This window comes from Girardinichthys multiradiatus, chromosome 22 (genome assembly GCF_021462225.1).
Source record: "Girardinichthys multiradiatus isolate DD_20200921_A chromosome 22, DD_fGirMul_XY1, whole genome shotgun sequence".
NCBI lineage: Eukaryota > Metazoa > Chordata > Actinopteri > Cyprinodontiformes > Goodeidae > Girardinichthys > Girardinichthys multiradiatus.
In genome coordinates, this window is record NC_061814.1 from 31,694,789 (window position 1) to 31,713,135 (window position 18,347).

The window sequence follows — 18,347 nt, forward strand, 5'->3', positions numbered from 1 at the left end:
GAGGAAAGCCTCTGGTGGATAATATGTTTTCAACCCAACCCGATCAAAGACTAATTGTTTTTCGTTGTCTCCCTCACCCATCTGTATGGCTTCACGTGTATGCAACTTTTGCATGACTCCTGTCATAATCCTTCTGTACATAATTAACCTCTATGTGCATTGTGACTTTTTTTTTTCAATATGTATGGGGTGTGGGCAATGCTTAAGTATCCATTACTGCTGCACATGTGATCTATTTTATCTCAGAAACATGTCGTAGCTGCAGAATCTGTGAAGTTTGTACTGTTTGTGACTATTTTCCCCTCTTTTTTTCTGTCCTGACCTGGATGAGCAGAAAATCGCCCAGGAGAGAGAGAAGTTTGCCGATGAGGATAGCATATTTTACTCATTAGGAGAATGTGGTCTCATCTCCTTCTCTGACTACATATTCCTCACAACTGTGCTGTCCAGTAAGTATTTTGTTGATCTGTGTGCACTGCCTGTGGGTGAAAATTTTCTTTTCCACGCTTTGCCATGTTCCTACCACAAACTTTTATGTACTTTATTAGGATTTTTTTTGTGTGAATTATGTAGTGATTAATTGCATAGGAGGAAAATGACAGACATCTGTATACACCTGTAAAGTCCAAGGCAACCTGTGGGCTTCAGAAGACATCTAATTTTGAATTTTACCTTTTTGCCTCAAGCAATGTGACACAGCAAACATGTCAAAGAAAATGCTGTGATCACATAAGATCAAAATGGAGTGTTTTTTAGCATTCAGCATTTCACCCAAAAGCCGCTTCCCACATGTGGAAAGCTGGTGGTGGCAGCATCGTGCTGTGGGAATGCTTTTCTTCTGCAGTGATCCGAAAGCTGTTTAAACATGGATGGAGCAAAATAACGGAAAATGCTGGATGAAAACTGGCTTGAGGCTGCAAAACACTGGAGACTGGGGTGTAGGTTCACCTTCTAGTAGGACCCAAAATATATGGCCAGGGCTTTAATGGAAAGGGGTAGATCAAAGCATATCATACACTACCGGTCAAAAGTTTTAGAACCACTTTCTCATTTACTAGTTTTCATTATGTTTATGACTATTTACATTGTGTGTAGATTCTTTGGTCGTTTCTGAATGAAGGTCTGGGAAGTTCTTTCAAGACTCTTTGGAAAACGATTTCAGGTGACCACCTCATGAAGCTCATGGAGACAACGCCAAGAGAGCAAAGCAGTAATCTGAGCACAGGGTGGCTATTTTGAAGAATCTAAAATATAAGAATGTTTAGAGGTATTTCACACTTTTTGTTTTCTATATAATTCCATGTGTGTTCATTCATAGTTTGGTTGCCTTTGGTGAGAATCTACAATGTAAATAGTCATGAAAATAAAGAGACCCATTAAGTGAGAAATTGTATCTAAAACTTTTGACCGGTAATGTATATTAAATGGTTTAGTCAAAGTCCAACTTAAATCCAGTTGAGAATCTTTGGTGAGACTTTGGTGTGAAATTTATGTTCATAGATGCTCTCTACCAAATGAACAATGGGTGAGATTTTCAGTGTTCAGATATGCAAAGCTGCTAGAGGTATACCCCAAAATATTTCCAGAAAAACGTGGTTCGGCAGTTTTGACTGGGGATGACTACAAATGCAATGCACACCTTTCAGATGATCATTTATTGGTTGCACTGGACTTTATTCATTGGTATCACAGTAAAAAGGAGCTAAATTAAAAAATAGCATGGTACACTTTATTGAGAATCTGAATCTCCCTTCAATTCACAATCATGTCACACTTGGTGTTGGTCAGGCACATGACATCCCAAATAAAATAATTGATGTTTGTGTTTTTATTTTGGCAAAATGTGGAGGTTAAAGGGTGTGAATACATATGCAAGTGCTGTATATTTTCTGCATCTATATTGTGAAGGTGAGACTTGCTACAAAAATTTAGATTTTCCAATTAGGTGTTATTAGTTTGGTCAGATTTCTGTTTGATAAATATAATATCTTCCTCTTGTCATAGTTCCTGTGCAATCAGTTGGCCAGTCTCTTTATAATTAGCAGCTGAATCAAGCACTCGCTGTGCAAAAAGGAATTGGGACGGTAATGTTCCTGCTCAAAATATTTCAGTTAATGATAATAAAACCCACACTTCCCTCCCTCCTCTTGGAGGTTGTTTAATTTAGATCTTCATCTTAGCTGGATTATTTATTATAATCTGTTTGTGTGATGAATGTTTCTGGCAGAGTCATTTTTAAAGAACCTCAGGGACTACCTCAGGATGGGTTGCAATCCAATTTATGGACTTACAAATGTAAGAACATGATGGATACATTTTGCCTTAGTAGCTTCTTAGTAGCTCATATTAAATTAGTCAAATATGTCCTTTAAATGGCTGTTTAAAGCAGTAGAAGCTTTCTGTTTGACAAAATCGTTCAATTTAGGTCTATTTTACAGATTGCATTGAGCGGTTTCTTATCTGTATCATTTTTATGCAACGCAGCAGTTGTCTGGTAAACTTAGTCTACTTAGTGTCTCCAATGCGTGTCTCCAATGTGTCGGGATTCCCTCAGGATCCATGTTTTGATGCTGAAATCTTTTACCTGGCTATTTATCTGTGGCGTACTCACCATAGGTCAAACCAATCAGCATCTTAATAGCTGCAGGTTAAGTTTACAGGTGAGTATTGGTGGCCTCAGAGCCTGTGATGCTGCACTAACAGAAGTAAACATTAAAGAAACATTAAAGGTCAAGATGATGTGGAAGCTTTGTTTGCCATCCTTATGTAACTGGTACAAATAGTCAATTTCACCTACTGGCTCCAGTTGTTTGAAGCTTGCTTAAGTTTATGTTGATCGACAGATGGTTCATCCAAACACCAGTCTGGTGTTTTGTTGAAAATGCCTTCTGCCCTTCTCCAAGCACTTTCCATTAAGGGTTTTCCAGCTGGTGCTGTGAAACAAACAATCTGGGTTTTTCAGGTTAGGAGGAGCTGGAAGGAGTCTGGTCCAAGCCAATATGCAACTTCCAGATCTAAATGTTGCAGTCTGTTACCACCTACCTGAGGACATCTGCAGAGGTCATGTAGCATTCATGCCTTGGCAACTGAAGTCACTGTTGAACAAGGCTCTGTTAAAATGACTGGTTTTATATTAAACCTCCGGATTTGCACTGAAATAAAAACAGATTACTCAAAAGCAGAGATGATATGAAAACCTACCTGGCTTCTAAATGGAGGCTTTGCAGGGATTAAGTGGTTTTCTGTTTTCAGGGTTCAGATTTAATGAAGAGATGCATAGATACAAAACAATAATACAGAAGAAAAAAGCAGAAACAAAAGAAATCCGTAAGCGACAAATATTTTTCCCAGCACTGTATGTTGTAGTTAATTGTGCAGTTTTTGTTTTGTCCTCAGAGGGATGTTTATTGTCTTTATGTATGCCCTGAAGCTTATCCCCAGTACTGTGATCACAGAGGCTGCTCTGTATTAAATATGTCATTACTGTTTGTTGCCATGTTTCTCTTCGTCTTTTCTTGCACTGATTGAAGAACCTATCTCTTTGTGTGTCTTCATATTCTGCCGTGTCCAGCTCCCCAGAGGAACTTTGAGATCGCTTTCAAGATGTTTGACCTGAATGGTGATGGAGAAGTGGACCTGGAGGAGTTTGAACAGGTCAGACTGTCAACAGCAACACGATGCAGAAGTTGTTTTAATATTCAATAGACATGGACGTGCAAATGAGCAATTGACATGTATTAGAGTTAGGAACGATCTCCAGTAATATGAAGTTTGATAAACATAAATGAATAAACTATATGCAATATATCAGCCTCTGTATCTAGGTCTCTGTTTACAGTTATTTAAGTACAATTATAGACTTCATCAGTAGACTGTTGAATTGATTTTGATACACCAATCAGAATTTTGTGGCCAATTTAATCATCGGTTGTAATCATAGGTTGTTGCAAAGGTGCTGATAATCATTGTTGGCCAATTCAAATGTTCTTTTAAGTGCAGTAAGAAAATCATTCAAGATATTCTACTGGCCTTCCTGCTGTGAGCGTTAGTTCATGTTTTTTTATATGAGGAATAGAGGGGATGTCACATCGTCTGATTGGGAGAGCAGTCAGTATAAAACTTTTTAGATGAAAACAAAATTTTAACTGTTTTTAGCAGATTATGTTAGCACACTTAAGGAAGCTAATATTACTGAAACAGTACTTTCAGTTTCTGTTTCTTACAGTGTACCTAAAGTCTGAAAAGCCTGCTAAGATTTCCAAATCCAACATGTTATGTCCAGACAGACAGGTCGAAAGCTCAAAGGGATAAAACAGCAACTTTACTTGTACTCCTGTCAGCCTTCCTGTTATTTGCTGAATGTCACATTGAGTTGAATAATTCCTCTCAGAACAGTATCAGAACAAACTGGCATCTCTTAAGTATGGTGTGTTCATTTATTGAAGGATTTCAAAAGAAAAGTTATCCGTCTAGGTCAATCAAGCCGAAAATCAGCCAATTCCTGTCACCAGCTGACTTCTCTGTGCGTCTACAGTCTTGGTTCACTTGACTTCTTTCATATATAGGTCCAAAGCATCATCCGATCCCAGACCAGCATGGGCATGCGACACCGCGACCGCTCCACCACAGGGAACACTCTGAAGACGGCCGGCTGCAGCTCTGCTCTCACCACTTATTTCTTTGGGGAGGACCTGAAGGGAAAACTCACTATTGGCAGCTTCCTGGAGTTTCAGAGGAAACTGCAGCACGATGTGCTCAAGCTAGAGGTAATAAAAAAGGAAATTAAAGCCAAAATTCTCTTGTATCAATAAAATTTGCCCGAGGTTTATCCTGTATTAACAGCAACAACACAAGCCCTTTCATAGACACTGACATTGGTGTTATATCTGTGATATTTTTGTTGTGCACATAAAGGAACGTCTACTCACCTAAAGTTTTCATACACATTATATTTCAATCAGTTGCTCTAAAAGGTTTAAACATTCAGCCTTGAGTTTAGCTGTTCTAGCAGGATTTTGTAACATTTGCTGAGTTGCATCCTTTGACTAATGTCAAAGTTTGCAGAGAGCTGACAAAGAATCTCCATGCTCAAAGGTATCAGTCAGGAGAAAGAGACAAAAATATCAATAGCATTATCTACAATGGCACAGTGAACACAGTCAATATTTGGAAAGAAAATGGGGGACATAAGTGATGTTGCAAAAACAGTGTGTTTATCTGACATCGATGAAATGACCTGGGAGAAACTGATCAGGCCTGGCCATCATGTGTGTCATGATCTGAAGCAGGACTGTCAAACTCCGTGCCTCGAGGGCTGGTGTCCTGCAACTTTTTGATGTGTCCCAAGTCCAACACACCTGAATCAAAGGGCAGAATTACCAAGAGTCCTGCTCTTGGCCTAATTATGTGATTCAGGTGTGTTGTCAAAGAGACACATCCACAAATTGCAGGACACCGGCCCTTGAGGGCTGGAGTTTGACACCAGGAGTTAGGACCACAAATCCAAAAGTTGTGTTGGGCACAGAAAGAATGCTGCTCTTTATCAAGAGGTCAACATGCTCTCTTCTAACAGAGTTGTTTTTTTTTTTTGGTGAATTAAAGTTTCAAACAGCAGTAAGTTTTGATGAAACATCCTATCAAAAACCCAGAACCAAATCTGACTTATTTGAAGAGCTATTGTTAGACTAAGAGGCCAATATTACCATGTTAAGACTCCTGACATCCTGACAGACGCCTACCAGAGAAGACTCAATGCTGAAATGGAATCAGCAGGTTCAACAGATGCTTTAAAGGGGAAGGGTGTGCACACTTAGGCAGCCAGGTTATTGATGTGGGTCTTATTGCACCCACCTTGAACAGTTTGTTTGCCTAGCAACACTACAGTTAGAGCAATAACAGGCCATCACTGCTGACCATGCCTGCAGGCTGTCAACATTTCGAGCGCCCAGACTGATGAACAAACAGCTGGTGAAATTACAAACACAAGACTGACGTTTTTCCAATGGATTCAGACATGGTTTTCTCAGCCCTGGTTGACTGAGTGGGGTTTTCTGTTGATTTCCAGTTTCCCAAAACATGAAGAATAAAACTCAGCTCTCAGTGGAGCAATCTGCCGTTTTCTCGTTAAACCACCATCCTCGAAAAGTAAAACAGTACTAATACTGCACTTTTTTGTCAAATATTTCACTGTTTGTCCTCATAATTTCACTAAAGAAGCTTAAGTTACTGCAGGACTATATTTTAACCATCTATACACAATGTATTACAGGATGTTTTTGATTTATAATGACCTTCATCTAAGGACATTAACACATTTTCTAACTTCATGGTTGTTACTTGATTACATAAATGCCACAGGTTAATCGCAAGCCTAATGCCAGAAGTGCCGCACATTTTCAGAGGTCATCACATCCAGAGAAACATGTGAGAGACCATTTAAGCTGTCAATCACCATCAGACTTGAATCTAGCTTGTCTAAACCAAAAGCCTCTGTTGTCATGCAGTGAAACATGGTTAAAAAATGCACATTATTGTCTCCAACAGCAGCTCCAAACAAGACGCAGCTTGAAGCCCTGACACCATTATTTATGGTTCCCATCCTCCCCCGTGCCGTCCTCCTCATACTAATGTGTCAGTCCCTCTGGAGAACACTCACTCCTTATCTTTCTCTTTCCACAGTTTGAGAGGAACGACCCGGTGGACGGCAGGATCACAGAGAGACAGTTTGGGGGGATGCTGCTGGCGTACAGTGGCGTCCAGTCACGTAAACTCAAGCAGATGCAGAAGGGCTTGAAGAAGATGTTTAAGGATGCACAGGTAGATCCGTCTTTTTGTTTATCCACGCTCGCAGATAATCGGATTTGTTCTTACAGTTCCACTCAGTTCTACATGCTCTCATAAGCATGAATCTCATCCTTTCAGGCTGTTACTTATTTATTTGAACTGTTCGGTTTCCAGGGGGGACTAATAATACTGCACACCTCAATAAATCTAACAAATTAAACAGAAAATAGCTGGCTGAACAAGTTTTAATTTTATTATGGATTTTCTCTAATCCACATAAAATCAAAAGTATACATACAGGTTCAAATATATACAAACACCCCCATGGATAATTAATTAAATGTCCCTTAGCAAGTTGCCTCTAACACATGTATTAGTGCCAATCAACAAACCTCTGACATAATTCTGCCTGGATATTTGACAACTCTCTTTGACAGAATTGGTAGTTTATTTAATTTAGTTGGTGTCCTGGTATTGATTTGGCTTTTAGGTGTAGTCCACGCATTTTATCTGTGGTCATAACACCAACGTCACCATCCACATTGAAGCAAGTTTGGCATTGCCATGGAAACGGTTCTGGCCAAAAAAAAAGAAATGCTTGCTCCAAAATGGATACCTGTAAATGTACAATTTAGCCCATTTTAGACATGCCACATGACTTGGAGAAAAAATTTATGAACAGTTTTGGTTACGGTCAAAAATTGTATGTTTGCATGTATGTTTCCGACCTCTGTCTGCAAGTAGAAAGAACATCGAAAGAGGACTAGCTTCTCTTTACCATCACCTCAAATCAGCAGCTGCACAGTTGAGTTTGGAACAGGACAGTGACCCCAAACACATGAGAACTGGTTACAGAGCGAATAGAACATGCTACCATTAGGCTTCTGGTAAGCCCTGGACTCAAGCATACTGAAAAATTATGAACTATGCTTAAAGAGCTTGTTTAGTGCCAGGAATCCAACCAATTTACTAAACTCTACCAACTCTGCCAGGATGAGTGATCAACCATCCAGATACATATTTTGGCTACAAAAAGCATAAACTCAGGGTGCAACTTTGCCAAGGGTGACTCAGCTAAATATTATTGGTGGTAAATGCTTATATTTGAGCCCATGTGTATGACTGGCCTGGTGTGGATTAGAGAAAACCAACAATAAACTCAGACTCCTGGAATCAACTCACTTTTTGTTTTCCTTTAATTTATGGACGTTTCTTGTTGCTCAATAACCTCAGCTAACAAAAAGAGCAGTTCAGAAGCATGATTAACCAAAATCGATGATGGCTGGATGCAAACATCTCACCTGAACTGTAAATCTGTGTCTGGTACTGGTATTGACAAACTGTCCTGGATGTTAGGATGTTTGACATGCCTGAAAGTAACACTTTGATTCTGCAGGGAAATAGTGTTTATGAATGACAAGATAAAAAGTAATAGATCTAGCTATGATCAAAGAAGCTGTCGTTGCTCAGAAAAAGCTAAGATTTCATCCACCGTTGAGCTTCTCTGGGAGCTCTGTCTTTGTTCTGCTTCTTCAATATTTCTCTTTCTGTCACTTTCTTTTAGTTTAATTTAAACTGATGTTCCAGAAAGGAAGTTGTAACTTTTTTCTTGGCTCAGATCTTTTACCACTTCCAGACACATTGCTTTAGGCACCAAAAACCGCAAAGAATACATGAAAATGAAAACAAATATGTGGTTTTTGTTTTGTATTTGGTTTCATGCCAGTTCCTCTTTTGCGTAATGAACTCATCAATCATCTTAGTGAAATTGTGTCCATGTGCATTATATCCCAAATTTTACAGGAACTACAGGAATGTAAAGACTGCAAACATCACAGTGAAATATCGAAACTTCACGTCAGTCTGAGGCTGAGCTGTGATGAGACATTACTGATGGAAAAAGGACCAAAAACAGAGCAGCCGTCTGTGTTCTTCGTATGTCTGGACTAGGGATGTAGGATAGTAGCCTTTATAAACATCCAGGTCTGAGTAAAAACTCCTATAAAACCATATATGTGGATAAATTGTGGTTCAAATGGCCAAATGGGAACTTTGTTGTCAAAATATATTTTTTGCCGTAAAAACAGCGCTGCACATCACCAAGAGAACACTGTACCTGCATTCAAACATGGTGGTGGCTGCATCATGGTCTGGTATTATCAGAAATTATGAGGAGCTTCAAACACCGGTCGGTTCAGAGCCAAAACCTTCAGGTGTCTGCTGAAAAGCTGAAGATGAGGGGATGTTTTATTATTGAGTCCAAACATGCATCCAAGTCATCAAAAAGAATGACTTCACCAGATGGATGTTAAGACATCAAAACTTAAGTATAGTTAGGATGTAAAGCCAGCCCCCATATATGGCTTCTTCCTTCTGTTTGAAAACTATGTCTGGTTTCACACTAGTTCTTTTTTAGTGTAAGGATCCTATCAGTCAGTTTAGTGAGGTTAAGTAAGGCACGATGAGGCAAGTCTGATGGAGAAATTCAGTATTTATCTAAGAAAACGGATTACAAACAAGACAAGCTCCTATATTCTCCGTATTAGTGGTGTTAGGACCGGGGTTGCAGGGCGGAAGCATTTTCTTCCAATAAAACATCCAAGTCTTGCTAAAATCTCCCAAAACCTTTTGGAGGAATATGTTATAGTGTGAAGTTGAACTTTATACCATGAAATGAACACCTTGCATAATTAGAAATTACACCATTCCCACAGTGAAACGTAGTGGCAGCATCATGGTTTGAGGTTACTTTTCTTCTGATGGAACTTGCTTTTTTGCCAGTTTTAAATACCAGTCGTTTCTGACCCAAAGCCTCGTGTTTTCTTCTAGAAAGCTGAAAATGGATTTCTCTTTCAGCATCACTGGGTTAAAGCATCCATCCAATTCAACAAGATAATGACTTTATCTGGAATAGAGTTTAAAGCCAACCACGATATACACCGTCTCATCTTTGAGGTGTCTGTCTGGTTTCATAATAGTTCCTTTTTAGTGTGATGAGCACATTATTCAGTTTAGTGAAGATGTGTGAGGCATGATGAGGCATGTTTGGAGAAAAAGGACCATAAGCAGAGTGAAAAACATGAATCCTTGATTTATCTCCCTCCAAGGAATTAAACATCACAGAGCATCACTCCCTATTTTTCCTCTTTCATCATTTAGCGTCTCTCATCCCGCTGTTTGGCTTTCAGATTTCCACTCAACCAAAATGTAAATTAAAAAAGGAAATATATTGCCAAAGACCAGCTGCTTGGTTTTGTTAGTAAATGAACTCCTGAGCAGCGCAGCAGCTGTCTGACAGTGAGTCTGTGGGTATGCGTGTGTTTTTAACTCTGTCTGTTCCCCTGTCCTTTCTCAGCACTCTGATCATCCATGTGTGTCGACAGCTTCTGCCCACTTCCTCTTGTTATTTGTGTCACACAGCTGAGCTGCTCTAGGAGCGGCCCTGCGAAGTTGCAGCTTTTAATGTGACAGTTTTCGTAAAATTTCTTACTTTCTCTTTGGCGAGGTCAGCTTTCTACCCAAGCTAAACTTTTCCTTCCTCGTTCTCCCTTTTTTTTCCCCAGGGTATCACTTTTGAAGAGGTGGAGAATTTCTTTACCTTTCTTAAGAACGTGAATGACGTGGACACAGCGCTTAGTTTCTACCACATGGCTGGAGCCTCAATAGACAAAGGTATGCCCACGCTCACTTCAACTGTTCTCCTGATCACTTCTCTTTGGAAACTAACTGTTGTCACTTTTATCCTCTGCCTCTCAGAGATGTTAGCACCCGGCAAAATAAATCTACTTCCCGCATCTCTTAGCTTGGTTTGCTCCCACCCCTTGCTCAGCTCCTTGACATTCGTTTGCCCATCTATCTATTTATCTACCACTCATCTCTTTAGGACTGCAGCTGTGAGCACATTTAAATTCAAGACCTGCTTATGCATACATGACAGATGACTTCCTGCTTGCAGTATGAACTCCTGATTCCCACCGACACATGGCAGCATCCTCATGAGTCGGTGCATGTATGGAGGACTGGGAGGAGTGCTGGGGCATCAGTATCTGGTCCTCCTATGAAATACAAGATGTTAAATAAAAATCTTGTGACCTCTGCCAGAAAACTAGTAATGGGTCAACAATGGCTCTTTTCACTGGATAATTGATCCAGAACATACAACCGCATTTACTCAAATGCTTCGCCGGGGACAAAGTTAATCTTTCTACATGGCCGTCTCCATCCCCAGACATAGATTAGATCCTATAAAACCTGGGATGAGCTGAAGAGAGAAGAGGAAATGAAAGGACCACGGTACCTGGATGATTTACAGAGATTGTCTGTTGACTGTTCGATGGTTCAGTGTCTCCTACATTTACTATTATGATTCAGCCCTTCAATAAGCCTCCATATGTTTGCTGTCTGTGCATCTATTCACTGAGGAAGCAGCTGCTGTGGTAATACAGTGAGAGGTCTACCCTGAGGTGCAAGTTTCCAGAGTTTGAACTCAGCTGCGTGTGAACACGCTAAATCACCAACGTTTCTGTGTTGTGTCTGAAACCGTCAGCCTGCTTCCTGGTTCACAGACCGCTGCCAGGCATGAGTCTGCACGTTATCGTCATCTCATTGTTGTCCACGCATTAAAACCAACTTTTAGCTCTTCCTGCCTGCAGGAACTCTTAGATTATTTGCTGCTCTTTTATATCTATGTTCCTGTTTCTCCTTTTTGCTTTCATCTCTCTTTTCTCAGTCTCAAATCCAACTATTTCGCACTCTTTCCCTGCACTTTCTCATATGTGGGCGTTAAGTGGGGAACTGCACAATGGCTTTCTGAAAGGCACAAAAGAAGACCTCTAATGGGCTTCTTGGTGGGATTTGTCATAGGTTTTTTTCTCACCATTTGCTTTGACCTTTTATTTCCATTATGGTGGGTCTTTTTTACATGATGTTCTTCCACTACTCAAATTGCCTTGAAAAAACATTCATTATATGTGATAGGCTAACACAAACTAATGCATCCTTGTGAAATGGAAGAAAAATTATAATATAATAAACCTTTACTGGGTAAAATGTTTGGAAACCAGTTGTCATTTACAAGAATGACAAAAACACGTTTTTTGTATTTTTTACAAAATAGTACTTTGGAAGCCACTCACAATTAGAAATCTAGAAACTAACATTTTTGCCCATTCTTCTTTGCAAACTAGCTTAAGCTCAGCAGATTGGGTGGAAAGCATCTGTGAACTGCAATTGGTAATTCTTCCATACTTTTTTAATTGGATTTTAGGTTTGGACTTTGACTGGGCCATTCAAACACACACAGTTTGATTCAGTGTAAAATCCCAACTCTGAGCTTGCCTGAGCTTGCTGAAGAAAAGCATTTCCGCAGCATCATGCTGCCACCGCAAGTGGACTCTTTCTAATAATTGTGTGACATACAAAGGCAATTGGTTGGACAAGATTTTATTTAGAAGTATTAGAGTAAAGGCTTCTCTGATACCTCTAAATACTTTAATTTGTAGAAAATGTTGGAAATCATGCATCTTTTTTTCCCACTTAATTACTTTGGTCTAATTTGTGTTGATCTGTCACGAAATCCCAACGTAATAATTGGAGCCACTCTTGCAGGGTTTCCCCAATTATGTCGAACAACTGGATCCTCTCATAGCCTCCATCTTTCTTTTCTCTCAGCCTAACGTCTCGATGCTGTCCGCTCTTCCTCCTCCTCGCTCAGCATCTCTCCTGTGTTTCCCTGGTGAATGGAAAACCTGCCTTGTATTGATCCAACGCAGTTGGACTTGTGCACACAATGTTCTCCACACGAACTCACTCAGACCTTTGTTACTCTGAAATCTCTCCCCCTCTCAGTTACCATGAAGCAGGTGGCCCGCACCGTAGCCAAGGTGGAGCTGTCGGATCACGTGTGCGACGTTGTGTTTGCTCTCTTCGACTGTGACGGTAAACAGATGACAGTCTCATTATTGTATACCTACACTATAGATAATAAAGGACAGCAAATAGTCCCTCTTGAGCTGCATTTCACACCCCTTCATTTTTTCCCATTCTGTCATGTTACAACTTCGATGTGTTTTAATGGTTTTTTGTGAGATAAACCAAAACAGAGCAGCACATAAAGTGCTATGAAAATGATCTGCCTCATTACAGATTCCTCTTGGTTTTGATTTTCTGACACTCTTAAATCTTTCAGATTATCTAATTATTTTTAGTTCAGACAAATATAACCTGAGTAAATACAAAATGCAGTGTTTAAATGATAATTTCATTTATTTAAGTGGGAAGGCTAACCAAACCAACATGGCACTATGTGGAAAAAAGTAACTGCCTCCTTGTTAAATCATGAATTAACCCCAATTTTGGGTTCAGTTTCACTTCATTACTATCAGACCTGTCAATTTAACAACTAGCTTAGATAGAACCTGTCTGACAGCATGAAGTAGGCTGAATGCACCATGCACCAATCTAAAGAAAATAAATAACAGATGAGAAGCACAGTCATTGACATCTATCAGGGGTTACAATGCCATTTCTAAAGCTGTGGGACTCCAGTGAAGAACCATCAAATGGAGAAAACATGGAATGGTGTTGAACCTTCCCAGGAGAGGCTGGCCTAAAACAATTATTCCAACTCATCCAGGATGTCACAAAAAATGGAACATCTAAAGCCCTGCAGGGCTAACTTGCCTCATTCAAGGTCAGAACAAGAAGAAAGAGAGTTGGCACAATGACCTCCATTGGAAAGCTCCAAGGTAAAAAAAAAAACAGTGCTGACCCAACAGAATACAAAGCCCATCTCTCATTAACCCAACAAATACAATAGTTGATGAAACCATGAATGCTGGTATAAAGCAGAAAGTCCCAAAGCAAAATGTGCCGGACACTTAAACCCACTTGGGTTATGCAGCAGGACAATGATCCAAAGCACACCAGCATGTCCAGGCGGCTTTGGTCTAAGTCCGGACTGAGATGACCTTTGACATTAAATATTGTTTGATTTGAAACATTGAAGTGTGACTAAAAAAACTCATAGCAGTGAAATATCTTATTAACATTTTGTGAAGTGAAGGAAAATAATCATGTGGTTTTCTTAATCTTTTACAAATAAATCTGAAAAGTGCGGCAAGCATTTTTGTTTGGCCCTCCTGATGCCTCTACCAGCTTGCCGCAAGTTTTCTTGTCCCTGCTGGAGAAAAGCATTCCCACAGTATGATGCTCCCAACACCATGCTTTACCAGAGGGCTGGTTTGTCAGGGAGAGAGTTTTCCGCCACACATAGAGAAAACCGTGTATAGTGCTCCTTTCATTTCACAATAGTGCACTACTTTTTAATAGTCTGATATAAAATCCCAATAAAACATGTTGCAGTTTTTGGTTGTAACGTGGTAAAATGTTGAAGACTTCAATGGGTGTGTATAGTTTCGCAACATACTGTAGTTGTGCATAGCAGATGTTACCTCTAGAAATGAAAAAATTAGAAGTCCTGTTACCTCCCCGTCCCTCATTATTTCATCACCTCCCTCCGCCTGTCCGTCACCCCTCTCTCCCTTCTCGTCTGCCTCCCCCAGGGAACGGAGAGCTTAGCAACAAGGAGTTCATAGCCATCATGAAGCAGCGGCTGATGCGTGGGTTGGAGAAACCCAAAGACATGGGATTCACCCGGCTGGTGCGCGCCATGTGGAAGTGTGCCCAGGACACCGCCTGGGACTTTGCCGCTCCGAAGACGTAGTGGACGTGCTGCGTGGCGGGAGACAAAGACAGGACATGAATTTCGGTACAGCTGCAGCAGCCCTGAGCGCCACCATCAGTCATTATTGCATGCTGCTGTACTTTAAGCTATTAATCCACAGTGACTGAAGCATCCTGAATGGCTCCTTCTCTTGTGCCTCGCTGCGGCGTTGCATTGTACTTGCATATTTCAGTGTTTCAATGTTTTGGCTTTTTCTTCCATATTCTATTAAAAAAATACAAGCTTTTTAATTATCTGACTTAAAAACACTAAAAATATAACTTTCTCCTTTCTTTTCAAGTGCATTAAGCAATAAAAAGGAAATCAGTTTGGTTTTTACTCAGCTCTGTTTAATACCGACAGTTTGTTTTGCCCAAAGCAAATGAAATCCTGCAGCTCCTCCTGTCTTCATATTCCTCACCAGTTTCTCCAATAAAAACAACATAAAATGCTTCTCTTAATCATTGAATATGCTATTAAAGATGTTTTAATAATGTAAAGGCTTTGCTCTTGTATTCAGTCTGAATTTTATGAAGAAGTCTAGTGTAAGATGTTTCTGTGAAGGCTTTGATCACATCCACCAACTCTTGCCGTGTCTGGGCAGATAAGGAATGTGTGTGGGAACAGTCAGCAGTTTCGTCTAATTGAAATGGAAAAGGCTTGGCAGTCCTCGGCCTCTGCTGCCCATTGAAAGATTGTCCTGCAGCCTCCTCACACACACACACACACACACACTCGCCGCAACGCTGCACCATCGGCCTGAAACGAGCCGCTCCGCTCTCTCTCGCTGACAGGCGGAAGTGGTGCTCAGGAGTGATTTCTAGGCAGGAGATTAGGTTCAACGGCCTCTCGTCAGTATTCCTAACCCGTGTTCTTCCGGGAGTTTATGTCTGGAATTTCAATCATGTAGAAATTAAAATGCTTCATTTTAAATTGTGTTTAGTTTGGGACATTTATTCACAAAAACAGCTTTAGATTCTGGTTTGGGAAAGTGAAGCACAAAGGAAAAATGTATTTAATTCCATGCTTGAAAATAATTAAGACTTCCATGTAGACTTTCCAGAACCCGTTCATGTAAACATGGAGCAAGGACATTGTTTGCTGAACACTGAAGCAGTGCCCCAGCAACTGTTCAGACTTCAAGGGAAGGAGACTGTATTTGGAGTCGTTGCCAGTCCACCTTATTAGTTAATTAGGTCATGTTCATTTACATAAATAAATCTTTTATCTGTTTGAAATGTGAAGAAGGGCTATTTATTGACAAAGAAAATGTGTGACTCACCGGGCCACATGACTTTCTCAGCTGGGTTACATTTGAATGATTTAATACTCGTTAAAATACCGCCATAACGTTTTTTTTTTTACAACCATGCATCCTTTATCCATCACACATTCAGGGGTGTTGGAGAAGAGATGCAGGGAAAGTTGCAGGATAGAAGCTCTCGAGGACTGGACCTATGCACCCTTGATGTAGAAGAAGGTGCTCTGGTCAGATGAGACCAAAAGCTTTAGCATAACTAGAGTGGTAGCAAAATTACCACTGCACATCACCTGAACACACAACCCTTTTGGTGAAACATAGTGGTGGCAGCATCATGCTGTGGGAATGTTTTTCCTAAGAAGGTAGAAGGAAACTGGGCAGTGCTGTAAGAAAACCTGTTGAGACAAACGTGTATTCATGCCACGCCTTTCAGATTTATACTTGTGAAACAAACTGGAAACTTGTTTTTTCCTTTTCACTTAACAACTATGCACTAGAACTAGTCGTATCCACAGTTTGGTTCTGTGAATACAACTCGTTCTCTCCAAAACCTGCAGAAAATCAAAGATAAAAAAAACTACTTTTCTGATAAAATACCAATTTTTACAACTACTGCTGTCAGAAACAGCCCAGATCTTACTTAAAACACTAAAACTTTCCCACTTATATGCCTCGGGTGGGCAGTGAGTGATAGAATCTGCCAACATAATTGTGGATTTTCCACCGCGGTGCTGTGAAACACTCAGCTGCACCCACAATTAAACATCCCGGAGGGAAAGCCGTCAAGATGTCCATGTTTTCATGACAGCCGAGTGTCATCATCAGAGCTGAAATAGGTTGTGAAATATAAAATGAGGCCCAATGGGAACATGAAGCATGTTTTTCGGTATCTATATGTGGTTTAATGTGGAATGTGGCATCTTCATTTGAGGCTGAAGGAAATGCAACTAAGGTGCTAATATTCTGTAAGCACCAGTGAGTTTAAAGGTTCTGGGCCTGTACATGTCATGGAGATCCAGTCAAATCATACTTATTAATGAAGTTAAATGCTAAATCGGTTCAATGTTTCATTAAAGGAGTACTCCTACATTTCGAGAAGCTTGTTAGTGAAACAGGAAGCAGACAGTTTTGCTGCCTGGACACAGAAACCCACTATGGGACTGCTCCATGGCATCAAGTGACTGTGTACATACTGTACTCTGCTCCACATTTACACAGAGGTGCTTTACTGCCACCTGGAGGTTCTGATGAGAGCAAACCCAAACGTTTCTGCACGCAACGGACTAAATGGACTAAATTTGTGCATTTTATCTGTAACATTATATTTTGCACAAACACATTTTGTTGCAGTTACAGCTGCAGGTCATAAGGGATATTTCTCTACCAGCATTTGACATCTAGAGACTGAAAAATGTGTATATACAGGTCCTTCTCAAAATATTAGCATATTGTGATAAAGTTCATTATTTTCCATAATGTCATGATGAAAATTTAACATTCATATATTTTAGATTCATTGCACACTAACTGAAATATTTAAGGTCTTTTATTGTCTTAATACGGATGATTGTGGCATACAGCTCATGAAAACCCAAAATTTCTATCTCACAAAATTAGCATATCATTAAAAGGGTCTCTAAACGAGCTATGAACCTAATCATCTGAATCAACGAGTTAACTCTAAACACCTGCAAAAGATTCCTGAGGCCTTTAAAACTCCCAGCCTGGTTCATCACTCAAAACCCCAATCATGGGTAAGACTGCCGACCTGACTGCTGTCCAGAAGGCCACTATTGACACCCTCAAGCAAGAGGGTAAGACACAGAAAGACATTTCTGAACGAATAGGCTGTTCCCAGAGTGCTGTATCAAGGCACCTCAGTGGGAAGTCTGTGGGAAGGAAAAAGTGTGGCAGAAAACGCTGCACAACGAGAAGAGGTGACCGGACCCTGAGGAAGATTGTGGAGAAGGGCCGATTCCAGACCTTGGGGGACCTGCGGAAGCAGTGGACTGAGTCTGGAGTAGAAACATCCAGAGCCACCGTGCACAGGCGTGTGCAGGAAATGGGCTACAGAGAAGCAGCACTGGACTGTTGCTCAGTGGTCCAAAGTACTTTTTTCAGATGAAAGCAAATTCTGCATGTCATTCGGAAATCAAGGTGCCAGAGTCTGGAGGAAGACTGGGGAGAAGGAAATGCCAAAATGCCAGAAGTCCAGTGTCAAGTCCCCACAGTCAGTGATGGTCTGGTTGCCGTGTCAGTTACTGGTGTTGGTCCACTGTGTTTTATCAAGGGCAGGGTCAATGCAGCTAGCTGTCAGGAGATTTTGGAGCACTTCATGCTTCCATCTGCTGAAAAGCTTTATGGAGATGAAGATTTCATTTTTCAGCACGACCTGGCACCTGCTCACAGTGCCAAAACCACTGGTAAATGGTTTACTGACCATGGTATCACTGTGCTCAATTGGCCTGCCAACTCTCCTGACCTGAACCCCATAGAGAATCTGTGGGATATTGTGAAGAGAACGTTGAGAGACTCAAGACCCAACACTCTGGATGAGCTAAAGGCCGCTATCGAAGCATC

General features: G+C 40.6%; 1 protein-coding gene across 4 annotated transcripts in view; it reads left to right on the plus strand.

Moving 5' to 3' along the window:
• Positions 1 to 15,006, plus strand: part of micu1 (mitochondrial calcium uptake 1) — a 51,710-nt gene extending 36,704 nt beyond the window's left edge. For all 4 annotated transcript variants that reach the window (XM_047350800.1, XM_047350801.1, XM_047350802.1 and 1 more), the window contains 7 exons: positions 335 to 449; positions 3,572 to 3,654; positions 4,566 to 4,766; positions 6,679 to 6,816; positions 10,347 to 10,455; positions 12,631 to 12,720; positions 14,346 to 15,006. In XM_047350800.1, coding sequence (XP_047206756.1) covers positions 335 to 449; positions 3,572 to 3,654; positions 4,566 to 4,766; positions 6,679 to 6,816; positions 10,347 to 10,455; positions 12,631 to 12,720; positions 14,346 to 14,506 — 897 coding nt within the window. In that variant the 3' untranslated portion in view covers positions 14,507 to 15,006. The remainder of the gene's footprint in view (positions 1 to 334; positions 450 to 3,571; positions 3,655 to 4,565; positions 4,767 to 6,678; positions 6,817 to 10,346; positions 10,456 to 12,630; positions 12,721 to 14,345) is intronic.
• The last annotated feature ends 3,341 nt before the right edge of the window (positions 15,007 to 18,347 follow it).